At 29.7% G+C, this 26,156-nt stretch overlaps 4 protein-coding genes across 6 annotated transcripts; 3 read left to right on the forward strand and 1 right to left on the reverse strand.

The window, feature by feature from the left end:
• Positions 1-410: 410 nt before the first annotated feature.
• Positions 411-6,395, forward strand: Bma-glna-1 (the record flags this gene model as incomplete). Of its 2 annotated transcripts, XM_043078274.1 has the most annotated exons (17): positions 411-449; positions 1,235-1,313; positions 1,630-1,814; positions 1,972-2,108; positions 2,305-2,410; positions 2,690-2,846; positions 2,993-3,103; positions 3,272-3,363; positions 3,610-3,668; positions 3,859-4,040; positions 4,225-4,337; positions 4,456-4,587; positions 4,695-4,852; positions 5,148-5,288; positions 5,781-5,885; positions 5,958-6,049; positions 6,187-6,395. In XM_043078274.1, 17 exons carry the CDS (start codon positions 411-413, stop codon positions 6,393-6,395), a joined length of 2,097 nt encoding a protein of 698 aa, XP_042934208.1. The 2 variants fall into 2 exon arrangements, with proteins under 2 accessions (XP_042934208.1, XP_042934209.1); XM_043078275.1 differs by lacking the exon at positions 411-449 and having other exon boundaries at positions 1,277-1,313.
• Positions 6,396-9,055: 2,660 nt separating this feature from the next.
• Bm2505 (Papain family cysteine protease containing protein) lies at positions 9,056-12,161 on the forward strand (the record flags this gene model as incomplete). The annotated part of the gene is made up of 7 exons (XM_001894750.2): positions 9,056-9,171; positions 9,428-9,587; positions 9,874-10,021; positions 10,198-10,360; positions 10,878-11,047; positions 11,765-11,924; positions 12,077-12,161. 7 exons carry the CDS (start codon positions 9,056-9,058, stop codon positions 12,159-12,161), a joined length of 1,002 nt encoding a protein of 333 aa, XP_001894785.2.
• A 1,557-nt stretch (positions 12,162-13,718) lies between these two features.
• Bma-dnj-13 (DnaJ homolog subfamily B member 4, putative) lies at positions 13,719-15,592 on the reverse strand (the record flags this gene model as incomplete). Of its 2 annotated transcripts, none has more annotated exons than XM_001894751.1 (7): positions 13,719-13,854; positions 14,145-14,287; positions 14,390-14,573; positions 14,677-14,800; positions 14,934-15,070; positions 15,236-15,366; positions 15,455-15,592. In XM_001894751.1, the coding sequence occupies 7 exons, from the start codon at positions 15,590-15,592 to the stop codon at positions 13,719-13,721; spliced, it is 993 nt and encodes a 330-aa protein (XP_001894786.1). The 2 variants fall into 2 exon arrangements, with proteins under 2 accessions (XP_001894786.1, XP_042934210.1); XM_043078276.1 differs by having other exon boundaries at positions 14,677-14,809.
• Positions 15,593-20,354: 4,762 nt separating this feature from the next.
• Positions 20,355-25,034, forward strand: Bma-rog-1 (Uncharacterized protein; the record flags this gene model as incomplete). Its single annotated transcript, XM_043078277.1, has 9 exons — positions 20,355-20,514; positions 21,316-21,448; positions 22,477-22,537; positions 22,617-22,773; positions 22,979-23,198; positions 23,604-23,756; positions 23,925-24,075; positions 24,573-24,670; positions 24,860-25,034. The coding sequence occupies 9 exons, from the start codon at positions 20,355-20,357 to the stop codon at positions 25,032-25,034; spliced, it is 1,308 nt and encodes a 435-aa protein (XP_042934211.1).
• Between the last annotated feature and the right edge of the window lie 1,122 nt (positions 25,035-26,156).

Genomic DNA, 26,156 nt, shown 5'->3' on the forward strand with positions numbered 1-26,156 from the left:
ACATTATCATGTTCGGAGCACCCAGAAATGATATTTGACTATATTTTACGAAATATCCTATAATCCATCATGAAACGTCTTTTTCCCATATAGAAAGTAAAAAAAAAAAAAGAAAAAAACACTGAGCGAATTGCATGATAGTTGTAATCGATTGTGTGTGGTTGTAAGTACATTCTTCCTTCATTAATTCATCGAATGCCTGCGTGAGTGTCACCATATTTTTTGTCTCACAATGCTTAAGTAAAATAAAATTATATTTTTTCTTTTGAAAAAAAAAAATTCTTTTTACGAGTATATGATAAAGATTTTTCAAAAGGTTAATTAACGAATCATATATAATAGAATAAAGGATACAAGAATTATTGAACGGAACGCTAGTGGTGTGATTTGATTCCAAGTGTATAGTGAAAATGTATAGTGGAACGCCGATCAATGTTTTACGGACTAAGGTTAGCCAGTTTAAAATTTTTAATGCAAATAACAGGATCTAACACAATCTAACACTGCAATTCGACTAATTTCATCATAGATTTTTGGGAAAGAGAAAGGATGCATGATTAAGAAGGGAGAGTACACAAGAATAGCTATTTTTCCATAGATTTTTTCCTCATTTTAAATAGTGTAAAAATTTTTCAGATTCTTTCAGAAAACTTTTAGCAAAATTTTCAAGTTTTTCTTTTGGTTAAAAAATTTTAAATCAACAGTTTGAATTATTAGTTTCTTCCTCTTCTAACTGCTGACTCATTCATTTAGTTTCTTCGAGCACTCTAATTCCAGTTAACTCCGAATTGCACCTGAATAGTCAGAATCGGAAAAAGGCTTACAAACATCACAAACGAAATTTAACAACAAACTTTAAAAAACACGCGACATTGTCGAAACTACTCGCATTAATAGAGGTTCGTGTGCCGACTGATCGAAATTTAAGCAGTTGCTCCGGCATCAATTCCAGATCATATATTGATTGTGTGATGATATGTTTCGGGGGTTGACCTATTACCTGAATGGGTAGGTATATTCCGGGGAAGCGAAGTTGCTGTGTGGTGTATTCCGGAAGCTGACAGATTGCTTTTTTGTAAGTTGTATTCTAAATGGAGGGATTGTTTAGGCATACAGATATATTTGAAAAATTAGCAGTTTACATGGATGCATCCGTTAAATTTTTATAAATACATCAAAAAGATTCTCCATACTGCGATAGCCTATCAAGTTTTAAAAGTTGAAGTGCTTTCAGTATCGGCTAGCTGAAGAGCAGCGCCATAAAAATTGTGAAGCAATGGAAGGCGACGAATATAAATGCGCTTCTGCTGCAGGTAATTCTATATTTGTAATATGAAAATATATTCCTTCTTTTTCTACCTTTCATTTTTTTTATTTATATACAATTTTTCTGTATTTGCTATTGGACCTATTGGATTTGAAGTTTTTCTCGTTTAGTTTGATTTCTTTTCTACTTGTTCGCTTTTATGAACCTTTTAGTAGTGATGTGTTAGTGGATGATTTTATGAGCTGATCGAAGATCGACTGAAACTTATTCTCAGTGCTCGACCTTTTCGTTCGACTTTTTCTACCCTCAAAATTTTTAATACTTTACAATATTTTTATTAAGTTCATTTGTTCACATTACAGTTGATAGTGTAAGCAAGATTTTGAAAAACAACCGAAAATCATCTATCACTCGACTGCTGAACGATACCGCTAAGGGTTTGAAGCATGTGTATCAGCTTTCACATCCATCACAGGAAGACCTTACGTACGATCTCTTCAAATGCTCCAAAAAACCCGAAGAAGCTTCCTTGGGAAAACTACTTTCTGTAAGATAATGTTATTTTTCTTAGTAGAAATATGCAGGGAAATTTCCATGCTTGGAAGGAATACTTTAGTATCAGAAAATATCATTTTCTAATTTTCTCAGTTCTCTGTTGTTCTCACTTTCAGAAGTTTTCAAGAACTAATGGTTTCTGTTTGTAGGTACTGCGATCATTCGGCATCCGTGAAGATGATCCACGGCTGAAGCATACAATAGAAAAGATGCATGAATATGAACTGCAAATCGAGGATGACTGTGATACTAGACACTGCTTGTTAAATAAAAAACAGTTCAAGGAGTTAGTAGTTAATTTACAGATTAGCGTCACTTCGTGATCTTCAAAAATCATCATTCAAACAAACAAAACGTTTTTCATTCCGTAGCTTTTGCACCTTGCGAACTTGAATTTTTTTTTCCACTTTTGTTTTATAAAATTGAATGTGGTTATAGTAAGTTCAGTACAACAGTGTGCTACCTTCAAGAATTAATTGTAGATGTATTCGGCCAAGCATCAATTTAATTGCCCAAACGCTTCGCAACGATTTGATTATTCCATGTTGGGGCGAATTTACTGCCAAGATCAAAGAAATTTTTGATGAAGTAGTTTTTCTATATTTGCATCATTCCGTTCTTTTTTGTAATTCTCTAATAATCAACTTTCTCTTTGTCTTACTGCCCAGGTCTCCCTTTTTTGGCAACTTTGAGGTTTGCTTTTAGGAAATATTCTTTTTTCTAAGGTCTAAGTTTCTGATGATTACTTTCTGCTCGAAGGACTTATTAATATCTGTTTTGGTCATTATAGGAAGTTTATAATTTATAAAAAGTTGCACTCGATATTGGGTTTCTTTAACCTTTAAGTCTCCAGCAAATTAATTTTAGTGTGCGAATATTCATGAAGGTAAAGTAGCAAATTATATTCCTCAATTAGCCAGAGTAGATCCGAAGAAATGGGGTCTTTCGATATGTACAATTGATGGACAGCGTGTCAGTTACGGTGACGCTCGTGTACCGTTTTGTTTTCAGTCCATATCAAAAGGTAATAAATAAATCAGAATTTAAAAGATAAGTTACAAAAAAAATTTTGTTTTGCAACCACTTATTTTCTAGAGCTCTGACACTGACATTAAAGATAATTTACGTACTGGTCATGTCACAATCTATGCTGAAAAATCCTTTTTCTAGCTTTCAATTATGCAATAGTAGCGTCTGATTTGGGAGCAGATTTTGTTCACAACTATGTTGGCCATGAACCATCTGGGCGATTATTCAATGAAATATGTCTGGATTGCAATGGTGAGCATTTATGTTACCTGAGATATTCCTTTTTTTTTTCAAGTTATCTAGCAAATATTTCATCTTTTCTTGTGGTTCATGCTAGCTTCTTTCTAACAGAAAAGCTAGACTGTTTTATTGGTTCATATTGAACAACCAAGGTCTAAAATCATGTAAATTATTTGACAGGTAAACCACATAATCCTCTCATAAATGCTGGAGCAATTATTGTTACGTCATTGCTGAAAATGGGACATAAAATGGCTGATCGTTATGATTTTGTAAGTTTACCTGTGGCAGTCTCTAATACTCTGTATCAACTTTTGGTGACTATAATTTATGAACTAAACTCATCCCTCTTTATATAGCTTCCATGTTTTCCAAGTTGAAGAAGTTTACCTTTTTTACCAAAAGGATGGAGCATTTTTTATTTTTAAATTCAGAAAAAAACATGTTTCTTGAGCCGAATTCAACTAGAGGTGGAATTAATTGAATTCGAAATTTAAACTGAGTCAGAATGTTTGCAGGTGCTAACCCAATACAGAAAACTTGCAGGAGGTGGATATATAGGCTTTAATAATGCGACGTAAGTTTTTGTTGTTCATGTTGTTTTGTTCACTTAATGTTTTACATTATTAGGGCTGCTTGTTTATTTTTTATAATAAAATTTGATTGTTAAAAGCTTCTAAAAGATATCTTCACTGAAGTATACGTTATATAAAAGAAAACCTTCGATGCTTAACAAAGATTTTTTTATTTGACGAGACATTTTTCAGCTTTTTATCGGAACGTGATACTGCAGACCGTAATTACGCGCTTTCTTATTACATGAAAGAAAATAATTGCTTCCCTGGTTCCATATCGCTCCGGGATGAACTGGATTTCTATTTTCAGTTGTGTTCATTGGAAACAACGTGTGAAAGTGCTGCGGTAATGGCAGCTACTTTAGCTAATGGAGGTGAGACTTGACATTTGTAATTTATTTTTCTACTTAATGTAGTGATCAGTTAAGCGTAAAATAATGTCCTAGTCAGGCTTCTGAGAAATTAATTTCAGTACATCATATTATATTATTCTGTGCATTATTTCTCAATTGTCGTTTCCTAGAATAAATAGAGAGTTGTAATTTTTTTTTTCCATAGGTGTTTGTCCTCTTACCAACGAAATATGCATTAGTGCTCGGCCGTGTCGAGATGTTCTTTCACTGATGTATTCGTGTGGGATGTACGACTACAGCGGCCAGTTTGCGTTTCAAGTAAGTTAAAATGCTTTTGTTTCTGACGGAAATCATTATCCAATATATAACGTATTATGCGTATATAACCTAAATATCTAATATATAATCTATTTCTTATCTATCAATATTATTTTAGGTTGGCTTACCTGCAAAATCTGGTGTCTCTGGAGCGATGGTCGTTGTGGTACCAAATTTGATGGGAATTTGCATCTGGTCGCCACCTTTGGATAAAATGGGTAACAGTGTGCGTGGTGTAAGCTTCTGTAAGGTATATATTTTTTAAATTATTTACATATAAAAAGGTTAACTGGTTATTTACCACAAAAGAATTTTCAAAAAATTATAACATCTCTTTTGTTTATTTAAATTTTTCAGAAAATGATTGAAACTTTTAATTTTCACAACTATGACAGTTTGCTGCATGCAGATACCAAGAAAATTGATCCTCGAAAACGTGGTGTTCCAAATGAATCCGAATTAATTCTGGAAATGATGTTTGCGACTAAGAAAGGCAACATTGATGATGTTCGAAGGTACGTATCCCTTAGAAACTTTAATGAGGACAAAGAAAATGTTGTCTTGAATGGCCGAATGAAGTAAGGCAGTTTCAAAGCCGATGGCATAAACTAGCTTTGATAGCTTGCATCATGTATCTTTTTTCTGGAGCTCTAAGTATATGGTGATTTGGAGGACAGTGATTTAAAAATTTTTTATATTTAAAGCTTGAAGGGAAAAATTAGAAATGGGGATTCACGTTAATTAATTAACATTTTATATTAACTTTTTTTTTGTGGGATAATCAGCATGAATTGTAATTAAATTTTTCAGAATGTTTTTGGGTGGTATTGATTTGAATATGTCAGACTATGATGGTCGCACACCGTTGCATTTAGCTGCTTCAGAAGGACAGTCTTTAATGGTGGATTTCTTTCTCGACATTGCTCATGTTAATCCACTTGTGAGGGATAGGTTAGTTGTAAGGATGTTTGGAATTGCTTAGTCTTACATATGAAATCCTTGAAGAAATGGTACTTAATTTGTGGTGATTTCACAGGGGAAAGCCATATAATCGATTGGTATGGTGTGCTGTTCGTCTAAATTTTTTTTCTTAAATTATATATGTTGGATAATTTTGTAGTAAGATGTCAAGTGGCACGAAATGATGGAAATATCGTTTTTTTTTTTTGAATAATTTCGATACGTGATCCCATTCCTAACGGTGGGGTCTTTCGTGTTATTGAGTTATATATTTGAAAAGGTTTTAAAAAACTATTGGATTCATGAACTTATATTATGTACTTTATGAAGTCAAGGATATTAACTTGCTTGTCTGAGCAAAATTAGTGGCTAGCATGATCTGGGAGAAAATTATTCGTGATCACAACGCGAGATATGCCTTATCATAATGTGGAAGCATGAGATATTGAATAGAAAATCCAATAACGAATCATTTTATTATAGGTGGAATAGGACTGCCTATGATGATGCTTTATCGTTTGGATTTACCAAAATTGCGGAAAAAATCAAATCATATATGGATAAAATATCTGGTGGATTTGTGCCAATGTTAGTTGAAATAAAATTACCAAACATTTTTTTGAAACGTTTATTTTCCTTATTTATAGCTCTATGTTGCAGAACAATTCCTCCAGAAAAAGCTCGACAGCTGTTGCCCGAAAACGGTGATATTTTAATTAATCTGCCAGAAGAAGCAGATGAATGGGAAAAAGGTACGTGCTCTTTTGGGACTATCCACATGTCATAATAAATATATAATAAAGAACAACCAACTTAATGCAGAATATAATTTAATTTTTCAGAAGCTAAAACTGTGTTTACATTTCGTCTTAATGAATAATAATTTAAGAATTGCGAATTGTGGTTGATCGTTTATCTTATTTCGATCATTCAAATGATTGTGGAAGCAGTCCCGGCATTGCTGAGAACGGCGATGGAGCATTTGATATTTTGGAAAAGTCATCTGAAGGGAACAATGGACCTAGTGCTTTGGATGCAGAAAGCATAACAGACGGGGCTGGTGGTCAGATTGACCTTAATATGAAGATTTCAAGTTGATAATTATGACTGATGGTAACAATATACCAACTGTGGTTTTATTATCGATGGCTTTTCATCAGTATTCTTTTTTCTTCTACAATACCACCTGGTGGTATAGAGTATTATTTAATTTTAGCCTGCTCTTTGTGAGAGAGGCTTCGGGTTGTTGGTGAAGAAAAGCTCTGACGCTGTACAATAAATGAAGTCAGAATATACATCAAATGAAGTTAGTGTATATAATCTCGTTCTTTGTTGAATGTTGTGATTAGTGGATTATTCTACTTTTATCTCAAAAGGAATTTCTTATCATTTCCCGGATATGAATCTGCTAAACCGTACAACCTTAAATTGCTGTTGCCTTCTAATACATTCATTACATACTGCAGTCATTTTCTTTGTATTATATTATTTGCAAACTTACAGATTTTCAAGAATCTTATTTCTTGTTTCGAAGCCTCGAACTAGTACTGTAATCTTATTCTAACCAAAATGATCTGTATTTGTAGATATCTAAGGTTAAAGTACCCAGAATTGTGCAGAAAGATGAGTGCCCAGATAAGAGTTTTCTGTTCAGTAAGGTTCAAATAATTCTCGAAACCATTCTGTTTGGTTATATTACCTGCTCCGTGATACAGTTACGGTTGTTTTAGTTCCTTACTTTTCTCACTATATCAGCTTCTCGAAATATTTTTGTGTTGTTACTGTCATACTGATAACACCTACTGTTACTGTTGTTTATTGTTGCTTAGTGTTTCTTGAATATTTGATTTCTTTGTTGCATATTTTTTTTTTTTCCTTTCAGTATTCTCCAATAATTCATGACACCTGTTTTTTTCATTTGAGGTTTTACATGTATTTATTGAGCTGCTTATGCGTTTGTCCGGTTTTTTTTTTTTTTTTTTTCAAGATTCGTATTCCGTAAATTATTTCTGTTGCCAAATCATAACTAGAACTCGTAAAAGAATTTGTTTTCATCATTTAGGATTGCTATCATCGTACGACTTCTATATTTCACTTCATTGTCTAAATTCTTCTACGATAAAATTTGTTGCTAGCATGCTTGTTTTGCATGCGTCCAAATTATTTGTGTTTTAAGCAACGAAGCGAGAAGTCTCGAAAAAAAGAATGTATTTAGATTAGATCATTCAATACTCAAACTTTACAAGCTTTGCTAGAAATTAATGTATCATCCCAAAACATCTAGCTTAGCAGTGCCACCAATGCTACTAGTCGTTTATGATGGGTTCAATTTCTCAAATTATTGTGAGCTACAGTCACAGCTCTTTGTACATAAAACAAATATAAGGCCTCGCAAAAAAGCAATGTTGAGTGTTTTTCGATGAAACTCAAATGATCGACTTTATTTGTTCAAAAATTTACAGCTACTTTTGATCGATCGATCCTTTAGAGTATTTTATTTCTAGCTATTCTAGATTTAATGGCTAACTAAAATTAGCCAAGAAATTGTTCTAGAAATTCATTCTATATAGAGAAGTTAGAGAGTTGCAAGTATTAATCATAGTTGAGATAATTTTAATTCATTGTGACATTTCTTTGAATGCTTAAGTTAACACATCCATGTTTTCCTTTAGTTTTAAGGAAAACAGGGAATACTTGTTTCTTTATTATTTCAATTTCCATCAACTTAAAGAATTAAACGATTTTTTAATTTTAATTTTAAAATGAGTGATGGAGATTACGTTATCAGCAGATAATCAAGTGCTCCTTATTTGTAAAAAAATTTGTACAAATTTTTTTCTACAATTTCATTTCTTGACCAGTTTATCATTGAATAGGTGATCACTTGTCCAGTGATTTTTTTTTTTTTTTTTCTTCTATCAACTTTCCTTTTTTTCTTCCATTTTGTTTAAATTTTTTAAATAAACATTTAGATTTATTCTGTGGGATGATTACAAAGGAGTTAATTTCTTGAGGAATTAATTTCCAATGAATAATATTAGGCTTACTTATAATCCTATAATAAATTTAATCTTACTTTACAATAAAATATCTTAGTTTGGGGACGATGAAATTCTCTTTGTGCTTTCTGTTTGTTGAAATTTGAAAATTTATAAATTTACGAAATTCTAAATACATTTTACAATGAAGAAATTATTTGTCTTGTTTCCCAAAAAAGAACTACAAAAACAATTGGTTAAAGTTTTAGAAAATTTCATTTGTCACATAAGCAAGAAAAAAAAAAAGAAGAGATTCTTGTTGTTTGATCTTTCGAATATCGATTTATTGTTGACATTCAAATCCTTATTTGATGAAATTGATGGAAAAATAAAATTTATAAAATTCAAATAACTTTCATAACAAAGAAATCATCTCTCTCTTTTTTTTTTTTCTATCTATCTTTAAGCACTCAGTTTCTTATAAAACATTACAAATGTACTATTCCCTAAATGATTGTTTTAAAATTTTGACAAATATTCATTTGCCTTTTATTAGCAATTTCTTGCTCTTCGCTTCCTCAAACAATTTTTGCAATGTTTCTTAAATTAATTTTTAAAATCAAAAAAAAAAAAAGCAAAATTACTATCGTATACTGTTTCATATATTTATATTTCAGAATTTGGATAATTTTTTTCTCCAACATCTCATATTAATTTTAAAATTATATTATTTACTTTTAAATTATTTTATAATTTGAAAGAATGTCATTCATTTACAGAATGCTATCTATTTTATTGTTGACAACTATGCTTACACGATTACAATTCATTTATTGCAATATGACAATGTATAGTTCTTCACAAATTAAGAAAATTTACGACAAATTTCTCATTAAGTATGTAATATTATTATTGTTATAATTTTAAAAAAGTAATTGAATTTTTTTTTTTAAAAAAAAAAGAAAATTGATCATTTTGTAATAGTTTTGCATGAATAAGATATATCATCTTTGATTCTATGAATCTAATTATTTTCCTACTCTAATTTATCATTACATCGTCTTAATTTTAATCATCAAAAAAAGAAAAAAAAAAAAAAATTGAAACATTTGGTTGTTTTCTTTTCCTTTTTTCCAATTTGTAAATTTCCAGATATCCTCGAGATTTTGATAATGATACGATTAGCTATCGGGAACGCTTAAAAATTTTCCAAGAAAATGTGCATCTTATAGAGAAATCAAATTATGAAAATAGTAGCGCAAAATATGAAATTACCAAATTTGCTGATTGGGCTGATGAGGAACTTGATGCGGTTTGCATAAAGCAATTTTTGTTTCTTTCAAATTTTAATTTAATTTAGAATTTATAATTTCCTTCAACTTTGATTTTTGAAAACTATTGTTGTGTCGAATATATATTTTACTTACTTCTCAGGAAAAGTCGAATTTAGTTTAATTTGAAGGAAAAAAAAAATTTTATTTCCAAAAATTTTCTGTTCTTTTCAACAATAATACACCATCTGCACAGGGACATCATTAGTTACAATAAAATAAAAAGAAATCATTACTGTAGTATTTTAAAATAAGTTTAACTTGCAGTTCTCTGGACCACTTCGTGAACCACCGGATCGTCATATTTTTCGCTACCATGGTGCTGGTTGGATTCATATAGTCTCAGATGGTTCATCATATCCATCGCATTGGGATTGGAGGGAGAAAGGTGGTGTAACTGCCGTAAAAAAACAATGTTAGTTAATTAATTATCTTCAATTACTTTTTTTTTTTTTTTTAAATTTGAAAAGAAATGAATAGAAGAAATAATCCAATGTTGAAAATTTCAACTAGTGATTAGTTTTTTTTTTTTTAAGATTTCTCTACATATTAGTTTAAATTTAAACAAATAGCAATAATTGATACTTTTAGCATATAAATGTAATTCATGTTATGCATATGCAGTAACAGCAGTGATAGAATCATTGTATGCAATTAAATATCAGCAATATATTTCCATATCGGAATATGAAATGCTTGATTGTGATTATAACAACAATGGTTGTAGGAGTGGTAGTATCATGAAATCACTGGCGTTAGTTGCCATTTTTGAAAAAAAAAAAAAACAGATATTCTATTCCTATCTTAATTTAAGTATTACTTTTTTTTTTTTTTTTTTTTTTTTTTAAACTATCTTTTAGTATTGGAAAAATTAAACTCGAAAATAACTATCTTTATAATAAAGAAATTCATTTTTTATATTACTTCTTTTCTTATTCAATCATAAATATTTCGAATACAATAAGTATTTTACACATTTATATCTTAATGTCCTTTCAAAAGCTTCCAAATCTATCGATAAAACATTCTGTTCTGTTCATTGTTATTTAGCAAAGCGTAATTGTACCATTATAAATCAATTGGACAAAAATTAAAAAAAAAAAAAAAAAAAATGCGAAATTTTAATATATTAAATGAATGTTATCCGTAATGCAATTGCTGTTAATATTAAAATTATGAAAAACTAACTACTTCATAGGGAAATAATTGAATTTCTCTTAAAAATTTTGATAAAATTATCAAGACTTCCAATGAATAATGTTATTCTACAGACGTGGAAAATATATTGGCTTCACCCAAACGATGAATTATCCTACACTATTGGGTAACAATTATTTTTGCCCAGCATATGGTGAAATTTTTATTAATAAATTATATCAGATCGATCCAGATCCAAACGCAATGGCTTGGTTTGTAGCAAATGTAGCACCGATTGCATTGAGTTCGTTCTTTTAAGAATTATAAAAGTTTTTGTATGAGGAATGATTTGAATGCTAAATCTATCTTAATTATGATTCTTTTCATATTCATATGTTTTTTAAATGCCAATCAAATCTTCCCAAAGGCATATCAATAAGCGAAAGATGGAATTCCTGAATCAAAAATTTTCTCGCATTATTTACAAAAGATAGTTCGAATAGTTACACAATAACAGTGTAAATAAAAAGAAAGATAAATTAGTTAGAAGATAAAATGATGATTACTAATAGTGACATAATACTTCTTCAAATTCAAATATTATCACAACAACTAATATTTTTTAAGCATAACAAAAACGAAAGACTGAATCATTTTTCATTGATATGTAACATTTCCCTTTGCTTTCATTGACCTATACTTGACCACAACAACTAATAAGTATCTCCTGTCATTGATCTTTTTCAGTTAATTATGTTTGGAATTTAAAATGTAACAAATTACGGAAAACATTCCAAATATATTATTAGAGATCTCGTCTACATAAATACGTTTGACAACGACTTCCCTCCTTTCTTGAAATTCTTTTACAAAAATTTCCAGTGGTTATTCATTTTACCTCAGAATTGAATAGCATCGTAACAAATATATCTCATGCTCTAGCGTAGCAGTCGTAAACTTTTGACATTTGCATTCAATTCCTTTCTTCAACACAACTTTTCCAATTTTTTCTACCTAACAGATCTTGCATTTCCGAAACGGTACAAATTTTACAAATCTGGAGTACTACCGGACACCGATGAATGTTCGACAATGGAGCCGAACCATGCAGCTGAAGTGATCGGTTATGGTACCGAAAATGGCAAGAAATATTGGTTACTTAAAAACAGTTGGGGTGAATGGTGAGTACAGTGAGAAATCACCTATTAAAATTCCTTTGAACACTCTTCTCATTTTCAATTTCGACGTATTTGAAACTAACCTTAATTCTGGAACTTGCTTTATAAAATATCATTTTCGTGAAACACAATAGCTTCATAAAAACTATTTTCAGGTGGGGTGACCAAGGCTTCTTCAAAATGGAACGAGGTGTCAATGCTTGCAAAGTTGAAACCTACGTAGCATCGGCTGGCTTATAAAAATTAACTTCACAACGAATTCAGCATAATCTCGGTTAACCCTCCCATGATTTCGCAGTGGATTTCAATTTCTGGGACTTGATAGGTCCAGATTACGAGGTCCGAAAATCAGAATAAAACGGACACCAACACGGTTCCTATCAGTTACTATTCCTGTTATATGTAGCTCTAATGAACATGTCCGACAACTCTGTAACAGCAGTATCATAACACGGGATTTTGTTCTCAGATGATTTATAGGAGCGACATTTGCAACCAAGTAACACGCACAGGGATATCATAGTTCATCAACCAGTTCATCCTCAATGCGGGTACCATAATAACACCTCACTATCTGACGAAACTTATCACTGACCCCTTTACATACCAATCCGAGAATGTTTTAGTCGCCTCAAACTTTGCAAAACATCGTAGGTTATACGCTAGTTTACCTGCTTCAAAAACAAAACACTGTACAACACTGAGGATAGAACTGTGTAAAGTCTGGATGAGGTTTTGTCCCATATGACAATGACTCAAACATCACATTCTTTCGTCACCAAAAACCTTATAACTTTAAGCATTTATTTTTACTTCTCATGATTTGACACACTTCTTAAAAGTTCAGTGAATTTATGCATTCACTATCCAGAAAAACACTATTTCAGCCATTCACTTATTTATTACAGAAACAAAAACAAGAGGAAGCGGACTACTTTATCTCAAAACAACTTATGGGTTGCTTATTACTCTCAAACATCTCTCATCCAGACCCTATCCCTGTAACCATTCCTTCAAGATTATTTCAAACAATTTTCCTACCAAAAAAAAAAAAAAAAAGGATGTTATTCAATACATTCAACACCCGTAAGACTGAAACTGGAAAATTCCGAACTGTTATAGGAAAAACAAATACAAAGCTAGAACTAATAGACACAAAAAGAAAGAAAAATGAAGGATCAAAAGCCCACATGCTTAAACAAAATATTAGTATATACAATTTTCATCATTGCGTAACATAAAGAACTCTCCACAATGTTCCAGAAGTTTCAAAAGCATAAAATTAAGGCAAATTGTATTACGGACAATTTTAGAAGCAAAATAGGTTTAACGAAAAACGGTTGTTTCAAACAGATCAGAAAATATATAGCCAGTAACCGACAAACTTCGATGAAACATATATATATATATATATAACGCGAAAATATTAACGAACCACATCTTTTACCTTTCCATTAGGGAGAAGCAAAAACAGCTTCTAAATTCATAATAGCTATATTTTCTCAAAGACTAGTGACATATTTAATGACTTGAGCACAGTAAAGTACAAAAACGATTCACCAAAAAGTAAAAATCAATCCTTCGGGACCATATGTTTTAAACACCAAAGTGCTATCTTAGCTAAGTATGCATCCCAAACTTTTATTTCACACAATCAGAAAAAGATACTGTGAGTTTTATACAATCAAGATGTAAGCAGATCACCTAAATTCATGAACACCTATTAAAAACAGATTAGAAAAAATACGGAGCGCTTTTAGCTTATAAAAATAAAGTCTGCCAAACATTGTGACCTGATCACGCTGGCAATGCATTCATTATCAGTTCTTTCGATGCTAATGGAAGTGAATCTGGAAATTTCACATCAAACTCAACAATTAAATCACCTCGTCGTCCAGCCATTTTAGGATTCGGTAAGCCTTGCCCTGTCAACCTTAAAATAAACACGCTGAGGAAGAGGAAAAATCTGATTAAATCATTAACATAAATTAATGGGAGTATCCGTTATCGTTTAAAAGGGCAGTTATAAAATTTGATTTGCTGGCTGTCGCAAGAATAAAAAATCTAGGAGCATTTTCTCCAACTGATGCCCAATAAGGTCATGAACAGATAGAATTATTTGACCACTTGAACACAGCAGGAAAACCATTCCTCGAAAACTCAAAAAGTACTGTTCATGAAGTAACCTAATCACTAAAGTGCTACCTTAAAGACAAAACAAACCTTCTAGAAGTATTTGGTCTAATGATGTCGTTGATACGCATCGGATATGTCGTACCATCCAAAGTTGGTACATGAACAACCGTTCCACATAGAGCGTCGCGTAGCGCCAGCTTGTGTACATATCGGATATCCGCACCTTCTCGCTGAAAAAATGGTAATCAGCAAATAATAGCAATAGTCTCTAATCTTACACCGAAACAGTTTTATTTTTCAAAAGCTTTTGGAAAAACCAAATAGAGAGTTACCTTGAATTTAGGATGATGCTTGTCTTTGATAACAAACACTATGTCAGCAGGAACACGCCCTGGATGTTGGTCTCCTTCTTTGGGAAACGTGATCTTAGTTCCACTCTTCCAACCAGGCTTAATATTGATTGTCAGTACTTTATCTTCTATCCTTGTTGACTGCCCATCGGGAGCTAACACCTTCCTGTAAAAAGCAGGAACAATATTTTCCAGAAAGCACCTCATGAAATACAAGTTATGCAGAATTGAGATTACAAAAACTGAAAAACAAATCAAATCACAGTTACCTTGTAATTTTCATTTTTTTGGTACAGCCCTTATAAATATCCTCTAGAGAGACCAATAGTTCATGCTGCACAACAGGATCTTGACGCTGGCGCCGTGAATGACCACCCATAGCAAAAGGCATTCCTGGAAAGTCTGTAGCATCGTTTACTTGCAATTTTTCATTTATACAAAGTCAAGAGAAGTAAATCACTCTCCGCTCCAAATATCATTTTAATGATAACTAGCAAAGATCTAAGTCAAGAAATAATGCAGTTACCGAAATGCATATCATCGCCACCAGTTGAGAAGAAAAGTTGCGGTCCACTACCACCAGTAGTGGATCCACTAGCAAAGAATGTAGAAAATGGATCACTACCACCAAAGAACTGTGCAAACATTTGCATCGGGTCTCCTCTGAAACTTATACTTTAGGACAAAAGAGCAACAGAAATGAAGTTAAGCTTATTTACTAAGTTTACGGCATCTGAAAATGTACAGCATATTTTTCAACCATTTGCACTCAACTTATCAGCAGTATTAAATGAACTACTTTGAAAACCAGTGACAATAAGAACTTACTGGAATTCGTAATGCACACCACCAGGACATCCGAATCCTCCCTCTCCTCCTTTTAATCCATCTTCTCCGAATTTATCATATATCTCTTTCTTCTTTGGATCCGACAATACATCGTATGCTTCTGCTACTTCCTAAGATTGAAAATCATGAGAACTGGGCTGAAATCCAGATAATACCAAGTAATGCAGAACTCTTGCCCAATAAATTGCAGGGACAAACCTTAAATTTTGCTTCTGAACCAGGTTCTTTGTTTTTGTCTGGATGATATTTCAAAGCCATTTTACGGTATGCCTTCTTAATCTCGTCATCACTGGCCCCCTTTGCAATTCCCAATACTTTGTAGTAATCCTTGCCCATGATGTATTTGATTTTTCTCAGCAGAAAGAAAATATGTAATCAAAACGTAATGAGTTTTGCGTAACAAAGTTTATCACTGCTTACGTAAGCTTTGTGTAATGGAGAAATCTGAAAAAAGGATAACATTTACAAATTTGATATACACAATAGAATTCAATAATGATGACGACACGATCATTATAATTTACTTAAATATAACACATTCATTCCTTGTAAACAAAACGAATTATGGTTCATTATGTTGCTATCACTATCAACAATAACAGCCATTAATTAGTCATATGTTACCATTCTAGTGATAAGTGAGAGCAACAGAACAAAGAAGCGGTATATCCGTAAAACCAAATCATGCAAACGAGATCAAGCAAAAAAAAGAAAAAAATTAGATTTTGTGGTTATGTGAAACAGCTGTGATTATGCAGTTTTTTGAATCATAAGACTAACGTGAAGAAAAAAAGATAGTCTACGAAGACCTTTTAGTCTACGAAAGAAATCAACGACAGAGAACAAATAACAACCAGCAAATGATGAGAACATGATAGAAATAAGAAGTTTACAATAACGAATGAACAAAAAAAAAAAATTTAACGAAATGAATTTATTCATCAGATCTCTTCCAGAAACTACTTATTCAATAAGCAGAACTTATCCGATTTCAGTATCAACAGGATCTGAACGAAAACCGAACATGAAGTACGGATAAAATAGCAATAGAATTAAGAAGAAATTATCAGAATTTAGCAAACTCGAGGATTTGCTTTTATTTCTTTCAAAAGAATAAAATAAGCCAAATCAAACGATCATCGGCTGCTAATGTTCCATCACCATATAAAAACAAAAAACATAAAAAAAACCTGGAAAAAGTTGAGAGCGATAATAATAGTAATGATTAGAAAAAGTGCAAAATATTCATAAAATTGAATATGAATTTAACAAAATATAAAACATACAGAAGAAAAAAAATTCGTATTAAATTTAGAAAACTAATATAAAAAATGTTAAATACAAAAAACAGAAAACTGGCTAATTTATGTAATTGCTCCAATAGCAACACACCAGTGTCACCAACCCAACTGTCCTCCCAGCCTTCTGTCACCCACAAGCACACACAGCAATGCAAGTTAAACCACCCAACATCTAGCGAATATGTCGTCGCATGACATCACCGCAAGCCTTCCCGTTGCAGCACTTTCCGAATGTTCCCGAATGTTCTCGAATGTTCTATTTAGCACCGTATACACTACCGTATGACACACTTTCAAACAAACACTTGAAAATCAAAGGAGCACAAACTTGGTGGCAAGTCAAACTTTGCAGAAATCACATCTTGCAGCTCTCCTCATTCAGTATCATACCCCTCCCCTTCCCCCGCTACCCGGGAATTCCCACAATTCCCATCATTTATTCATCTCTGTATTTATCGATTGTTTTCCTGATTGCCCCATCGGTGCAGTTGTTAGTTCATTCATCTGTGTGTCACTCGTGACACTTCCAAACAAAAGCAAATTTCATCATGGCATTTTATTTTTTTCCGGGTAAATTGATAATGGGTAAATAATGGGTATTTTTGTGCCATACTTAATGAATTAGTTTCTATTTTATTTCCACTGATTTACTATGGCTGAGTGCATTTATCGACAATACTCCATTGAAAGGAAAGATCAAGCATGGGTATATATATATATTCCTGATTTGATCGATTTACCTAACAGGCAGGAAAGAAGTGGTAAATACTGTTCGTGTAACTAATACAAAACCGGATCCGGCATGCATTTACATTATGACCAAAAAAAAAAAAAAAGATGCAACAAATGAGAATAACAATCTGAACACTGTCGTCAAGAAATGGAAAAATTTTTGAACAATTAGAGCAGAGGAAAGTAACTTTGTGAACAAATGAAATTTTGAAAAACAAATGAAAAAAATTTATTTTTTATTTTTATCGAATTTTATACCTTAGAGGTTTTTTTTTTTTTTTTTTTTTTTTAAGAAAATTATTTAATTGTTTTTAATTAATTCATTTAGTGGTAACTAATTCAAAGATTTGACTTGTAATTTATAATTGTTTACTTCCATCTTATCAGATCCTTTATTTTATATTGTTAATTGCTTCAAGTTATTAAAATTATCGGAAGAGGGAGAAAGAGAGAGAGAGGGAAAGGAATAAAAGAGAAGAGAGGTAAAAAACTACGAAAAATCAAACTTTTGTATTGTTAACATAAAATTATTTATTAACATTGAAATTTTCATTGATTGTAATAAATGTTAAAATTTTATTTCAAACATTTTCTCATCATTTCATTCTAAATTTTCATTATCACAATTTAAAAATTTATTTCGATCACATTTTTAAAATGTTTATTTTGTAATTATTTAACATTGCAAACTTTTTTATTTTTATCATACTCTATTAAATTTCATTCTATTCCTCTAACATTTATATGCTATATTCGTTCAGCAATGCTAATTAATAACTTATTGGATTCGAAATCCAAATCGCAAATATAATTAATGATATGATGATAATTTTAAATTATTAAATGATTGATTAGTTTGTGCAATAGGAATGCATAAGGTATACTGATCACTCATTTTCCTCATTTATGCGTTAAAATTTAATAATTTTAAAACTAACACTATATAAAATTGGTTCATTTTGCGCTCAGTTCGTTTAAATTTGCGGCTTGCTTATGTCTTTGAGCAATTGGCGAAGATGGGAGGATTTTCGTTGCTGTTTGCTTGCCAAAAGTTTACAACACATTTCGAGGATAAACCAGCTGCTGTGCTACTTTAGCTCGCACCAACTGGATGAATGATAACGACAATAATGACGATATTTCTGATCACGATCATCATTATCATCTTCATCAGCCACCATCACCATAATCATCATCATCATCATCGTTATCATTATTGCTATCACGATCACTCGTCAGCAATTTTATTACTATTATTAATACTACTACTACTGCTATTACTATTATTATGATCACTATAATGATGATAATAATAATCATTTACTGTTATCTGTATTATCACTTAATTGTTTACTTGTTAGCTACAGTTAAATAATAGAATTCATTGCTCATTGTTAATGAAATTCTTTTCTTTTCTTTTTTCTCGAGATTAAAATTTCCCACCAATTATTGATTTAATTTCTTCTTCTTTTTTTTTGTAATTCAATGAAGTGAATTTCGGATGTTATATGGTTTATGAATAGATGAGTTATACAACTGATAATAATGATAGTAATAGATAGAAAAGATAAGCAACGTTGCTTCATCTTATTCTCATCCTATTTTAACCTCCAAAATTTCCATCCCAAATATCTCCGAAGCCATAACGACAACGACGATGGCCATACTACCTACCATCTTTTTTGATTAATTTAATCGAGATTTATGTAAGCATAAAAATGTACGCATCATAATAATAGTAATAATATTGCATTATTATTGTTGTTTCATGTGAATTAAAATTAAAATTAATTTAATAGAAGAAAATTTAGCTAACAATTTCATGTGAATTTTTAAATTTTTAAACATTTTAGCATTTAAATTAGTTACTAATAAAAAAAGGAATTATAATAATTGATATATAAATAATTTTTTCTTTTGCTTCTTTAATGTGTAGAAAGTATGAAACTATGAAACTGAAGCAGAAGAAAAAGTATACCTAAATGAAAATATTTTTTTTTTTGAAATATGTTTTTTTTTTTTTTTTTTTTTGTTTTTTTTTTTTGTATGCAATAGTTTTGATTGATTTTAGCTTAACGCTTTCTAACCATAGTACAATGTTCGCTTTTCAAATTGTTTTTTTTTTTTTTTTGTCTTTTAAACATTTTGCAAAAATTTGATCAAATACTTCAGATATGATTGGTTAAAAAATATTGGTTAGATTTAAAGAATGAATGATTAGCAAAATTTAACATTATCAGAAGCATTCAGTGATTCTCATCCATTTCTATTGATAGCGTAAACTGAACGCAGGAAGTTAAAAAAAAACAAACAAACTTTCACATATTGTTGAGGTCAGTGGAATTTTTTTTATAAATTATTTGTAAAAATTAGAAATAAAAAAAAAAAAGAAAAAAAGCGAATATTTCTTTTTATTTTTTACATTAAATTAAATTGTTATAATTAACTTTTTTTTTTTTTGAAAACCATAAATAATGCAACTATCTAACGGATAAAAATAAATAATTGATTAATTGATAAGTTAGCTGATAACTTCAAAATGTCTGATACTAAAATTTTAATTTTAATATAAAATGATGCTAACATTAGGAATTTAGAATATGTTGTAATATTCAAATGATTTGAATATTTTTGATGTGATAACAGCTCTTCTTTTATTACACTAAAACAAAATGGCTAATCTTTGTAAAATCTCTGTTTTTTATCCAAAAAATTTTTTCAATTTACATTTGAAATTAATTGGTTACATTACAGTGTGAAAATATTCCATAAATGCTGAATGAATATTATAAAATATTTAATTCTTGAAAAAAATTTTTTTTTTAATTCAAAAAAATTTCTATGCTTTAAATGATATGATTACATGTTGTTGAAAGATAGATATATTTAAAAATTAATGATTACTGCATTCAAAATTTTTTTTTTTGTCTTTAAATTGAAACATTTCAAACATTACTTTAAATATGCTTACTCATTTTTTCTTTTGCTTTTTTTGAAATATTTGTGTGAAATTTTTTACATACAACAAAAACTTATCCAATATTTTCTTTTAGAAATCATTGCTAATGGGTAACTGTATGAGTCAAACAGGTCAACGAGAATTTTTAAAAAATTTCCAAAATGCAGCAAATCGAGGAGGTGAAGCAAGAGTTGGAGGAGCTTTTATGAATGATGATCCAGAAGCTTTTCAAGTATTCGTTAAGAAAAGAAATAAATTTATTCCAGGTAATGACGTTAAAATGTTTTTTTTTTTTCTAAAAAAAAAAAACAAAAATGAAAAACAACTTCAATTACAACAATTTCGATATCTTTCTTTCACACTATGCTCTTTTCAACTTTTAAATTTTGCCATTATCTCAAACTATCTTTTCAAATTTACATTTCAATATCTGTCTAACTAATGACAAAAATATTTTCATTATAATCAAACGATAACTAAAATATTCTAGTGTGTAATGAATACATAGGTTTGATAAAGATGGATAAAAAATAAAAATTTAGAATTGATAATGATGGATAAAAAATTGAAAAATTCTTCTTCCTTTTTTTTTTTTTTTAATCTATTTCAAGAGACAAAGTTTATTCATAGGAAAAAAAAAAAAATAAAGAAGTGCCACTAATGTTTTATGGTACATCAAAAAAGATATAAATCAAATTTCATTAATTGTGCAGCAGTGTAGTAAATTGTTCTTAAAAATATTTTTAAAGCAATTAAAACGAACTTTTCCAATGAATAATTTAATCTTTCAATTCATTTTTAATATATACTCTAGATGATTTATGAAACTTTTTTTTTTTTTTTTTTTAAAAAAGAACTTCATATGAGTCATACACGATGTATTTTATATGCATCGTAAAATTTAAAGTTTGAAAAGTTTTTTTTTTTTTTTTTCTTCTTATTTTTCATTTCCTGTCAATTATTTCTTCTTCCGGATCAAAAAATAATGGGAACCAAAATGCTTTTTATCTTTTCTTATTTAGCTTTAGCTTACAAATTCATTAAATTTTTTTTTTTGTTTATTTTAGGAACATTAAAAGTGACCGAAAATGAGATTGTTTTTATTCGTTCACGATGCGAAACGTTAAATTGGCCATTACATTTTTTACGTCGCTATGGTTTTACGTCAGCTGGAATTTTCTTTTTTGAAAGTGGACGAAGGTATCTAAGCTTTTATTTTATTAAATTAATTTCATGTACTTATCTATTACTCGGTTATTTTGTAAAAATAAATTTAATCAAATTAGCAAATTTAAACAAATCAAATTTAATCAAATTTTTTTTTCAATGACAGTATTCTAGGTTATCTAAACTGGCATATTACTTGAAAATTTGTGTTATATTCTTGCTTAATTTCTGAACTGCTTCCAATGCTTTTCATAAATTTCCTAACAAAAAGATTTTATCCTCTGGAATTAAAAAAAAAAAAAATTAATCTCTATAGTCTAAATTACATAATTAATATTTTATTCAACAAAAATCATTTCACTGTTGATCTCTGACGATTTAATAATAAAGAAAGAAGGAAAACGAACTAGGGAAATGGTAAAAGTTCAAAGGGCAATTATGGTTCAAAATCGAAAGCTCATCTGAAGCAGTTTAACATAGAAATGATATTCTATTCAAATTAAAATCACTCTATTTCGAACTAACAGATTTTTTTTTTTTTGTATGGTCAAAATCTGTCCTCAAAATGCATAAATTCAGAGAACAAAAATTCCATTAGAGCTTCTTTTTTTTTTACAAATTTTGTAATTTACAAATTTTAATTCTGCATAAATAGTTGACTTTTCTAATAGTCCACGTTTATGATTATCTCCGAGATTCACCAGTGGGAAAGAGTTCTTTTTATTGTCAATTATGAGTATCGATTAGTTAGCTCAAAGAAAGAAGATATAAAAGAAAAATTTAACAATAGCTTAAATAAAGATGAAAATTAATGAATTTAGTTAACTTGAAAATTTTTATTAGATAATAACAATATTATTTGAAATTTTTAATTTCAAATAATATTGAAATCACTCAATACAAGTATATCTGATAAATAAAGTAGCATTTATATTTGATATTAAAAGATGAATGTTTCAATGCTCAATAAATGATAAAAAAGCACCAAATATATCGGAAAATGTGGTATTAATTAAAAAAAAATGAAATTTGGATATTTGCATTAAAAATTATCATTTCAGATGTAGTAGCGGTGAAGGTTTACATACGTTTCAATCACATCAAGCAGAAGCAATTTTTCAGGTACATTTATTAAAATCAAATATTTAAGAATTAATTCTGAATTATATTTCAATTGAAATTACCATGTTCATTTTACTAGCTTGTACAATCTCGCATCCAAGATAATGCAAATATGGGTATAGCAATACGTGAAGCTCGTGCGCAATCGGTTACGGGAAGCTATCATAGTGTTCATAATATTCCTTCTAGCTATACTGGTACACGTATTCAACCAATACAACGATATTCTAGTGAAGGTAACGAAACTTTCAAATATTTTAAAACATTTATGGATTTTTCAAAATTTTTCTTAAATACAATAATAATGAAATTTCTCAAAATTACTTCAAGAATGAATATTTCTAAATTTAAATTCACAAAATTTCCTTAAATTTTTTTTCAGTTTTACTCTGATATGTATCTCTGATACTTTGATATATTTTTTTTTTTTTTTTTTTTTAGGAACAGCAAATGTTGGTGATTGTTCACCCTCAGCATGTGGTATCACCAATTATCATCGACCACTGAACCGATTTAATCATCGACAACTTCTCTTCCAAATACCGAAACGACCTCGAAGCATTGCTGGACCAGCACATACAGCTGTTTGGCCTTTGCCACCACCATCTTATCATTCACCTCGATCATGCTTCAATCGACCAGCCTTTATGGGAAACATTGTGTAAATTAAATTATCACTTATTTTTGTTTCTTACTCAAAATTACTTCAAGAATGAATATTTCTAAATTTTAATTCATAAAATTTCCTTAAATTTCTTTTCAGATTTATTCTGATATATATCCTTGATATTTTGATATATGTATATTTTTTTAGGAACAGCAAACTTCGATGATTATTCGCCCTTACTTACTGTTTACTTTTTTACTTAAATTCGTTGAAAAGTATGCAATTATTAGAAAATCAAAACTATAAAATCATTGAACAATAATTGTAATATGAATATACATCATTATCTATCTCATTCTTAAAATTTTACTTTAAGTTTATTTACTGATAAAAGATTAGGTAAGAGTATCCGATACATTCTTTGCAGTTTATCAAGAATACAATCGAAGATAATTTTAGAAGTGAGCATGTGCTTCAACGCCAGCCATCCGAATTGAGTACCTGTGATCATTCTTATGTCAATGTTCTTCCACAACGTCGTTCCGCTACTTCATCACCACAATGTGTATCACCGGTTCTAAGGGAATTTGCTTCCAGCAGCCATTTCACTTTGTAAACTTTTTCCTTCAATGAAGAAAAAAAAATTTTATTTTTTGTATTTTTCGTTTTTTTTTTTTTCTTTCTTCTTCTTTATACGAATAGTGATAGTGGAGAAATATTCAATTCATAGATTTGTTTGACTAATTTTTATCCAACTTTCATTTCATTTCTTCTTTTAAGTGGTTCAACAGAACAAAATCTTGGCATGACAGACTTTGGCTCACAACGATTCAATACACCTGTCACTGGACTGTCACATCGCTATCCACCTTGTGGCTTTCTATGCTCCTATGATAGACCATCTCTCAATTCTTATGTTAATGCTCGACAGGTAATCTTCTATTTTGTACAGATACTGTGTCATCTATCTATTTGTCCACTTAATTGCTAATTATTGTACGACAAAATAGAATCTCTCAGAATGATACAGCACCTGTACCTGTACATTGCAATCATCTAATTAATCGCCAACTTTTAAGCTTTTTCATCTCAGCTAAAAAGATATTTGTTTTTCCTGAATTTATTGATGTGTTTCAGAAATATGCGTAGCAGCTATCATTATACTTTGTTTCTATGAAAAAAATGCCATTTTTATATATATGTAATTTTGAATTTTGAAAAGTCTAAAGAATTCTTTGTTTTTTTTTTCAAATCATTTTATTAATATTTAAAAATTGTTTGTCTAAAACATTATTACAACATTTAATTTGAAGTTTTATAGAAATTTTTTAACTGAATGAGAAAGAAAAAATAATTTTTGGTATTTATAGCATTGTTATTTTTGAGATTATCATAACGTACAACACAACTGATAACTGATAATTTTAGGATTCAGGAGTGAGTGATCGTGAAACAACGCCACCACAACTTGATTATGCATTAGTAGCGGTAGGAATAACTGAGGAAGGTTCACCCTCAACTCTCAGGTATTAATTTGTATTTCGATCAGCAATCGATTACATTGGAAGCTAATCGATAAATTATTATTTGATCGATAACATCTATCTATAAGTAAAATAAGAAATCAGTAATACATTATCATACTTTTCTTATCATATAAACAATATGACTATTTAGCACTTCCGCATTATCGATTAGTAATATTATAATTTCAGGGCCAATCAATCCAATACACGTAACGATTTAGCATCTGTTGGCTTAACAACCAATGTAAATTACACAAAAATTGATTTAGAAAAGACTCGAGCTATAGAAGTGGCAGCAAGTACGGTGGAAAAAGAAAATCCACGACGACGGCATTTTACAACAAATGGACAATTAGATAATTAATTTATACTCATTATCCGATTGAAATGTCTTAATGATTAACTTACAAATTCTAATTTATATCGATTTTTTCATCATATCATGTTTTTGATCAATGATCAATTAATATCTAATGTCGCTATATTTAGAGATCGATGAATGTTTATTAATATAAAATCTATTTTAATAAAGTTATGAGCTCGAAATTCTAATCGTAGTTATATAACACTGAATTTTTCAATAAATTTTATTTTTCCATTTCCTTTCAGCATCATTTTTAGCAATCATTCTTCTTCCACTCAAATAAACTCATAAATAAACTACATTATATTCTTTAATAATGCAGCTGTCCAATAGATTTAAAACGTTACCGTTAAAATGTTTAACTTCTCTTATTTGCAGTTATCCAGAAAAAATGTCATTAAATTTCATTGCTCATACAGAAATTTTATTTTCTTCCCGATCTCTTATATATAATAAATTTTATCATAATGGTGAAATAATTATTGACTATCAAAATTTTAATAATAACAATAAATGAATTTATAATTATGAATGCTCAAATATTATTGCTTTTGCTTTTTTGTCGTTGTATGAAATTTCGTTTAAATTTAAAAATTTAATTTCTTTGCTATGCGTTCATATGGCAATTTTTTAATGATTAATGCATGTTTTCTGTTATGATAGCAGTGAAAAGAGAGAAGAAAGTTTGATTGGAATGATTGCCTTTCAATTTCTGTTGAACTTCAATTTTTTGCTTTGCTAAAAAAAGAATAAACAACATAAAAAAAAAAAAAAAAAAAGTTTTAAAAAGAGGAAAAATTTACTAATCATAAAATTTAATTAAATTTGGATAAAATCACTTCTTCCTAAATCTCTTCTACTCTTTTCTTATCATTTTACATTGTTTTATCTGTTATATTACCTTTTTTTTCTATTTAAACTTTCTCGTCTATTGGTATCTCATTACGATAAATTCAAATTTACATTAATTACTTCAAAAATTTTGTTGAATTTTAATAAATAAAATAAATAAATACTTAAATTACAGAGCGATGCTAAAATTATTCGAATTAAAAATTCAAGATTTTATCACTATATAAGGAATAATAATTCAAATAGATTGTTGCAAATATTTTGACAGCA

The sequence above is a fragment of the Brugia malayi genome, assembly GCF_000002995.4.
Source record: "Brugia malayi strain FR3 genome assembly, contig: Bm_v4_Chr2_contig_001, whole genome shotgun sequence".
In the NCBI taxonomy this organism is placed as follows: domain Eukaryota; kingdom Metazoa; phylum Nematoda; class Chromadorea; order Rhabditida; family Onchocercidae; genus Brugia; species Brugia malayi.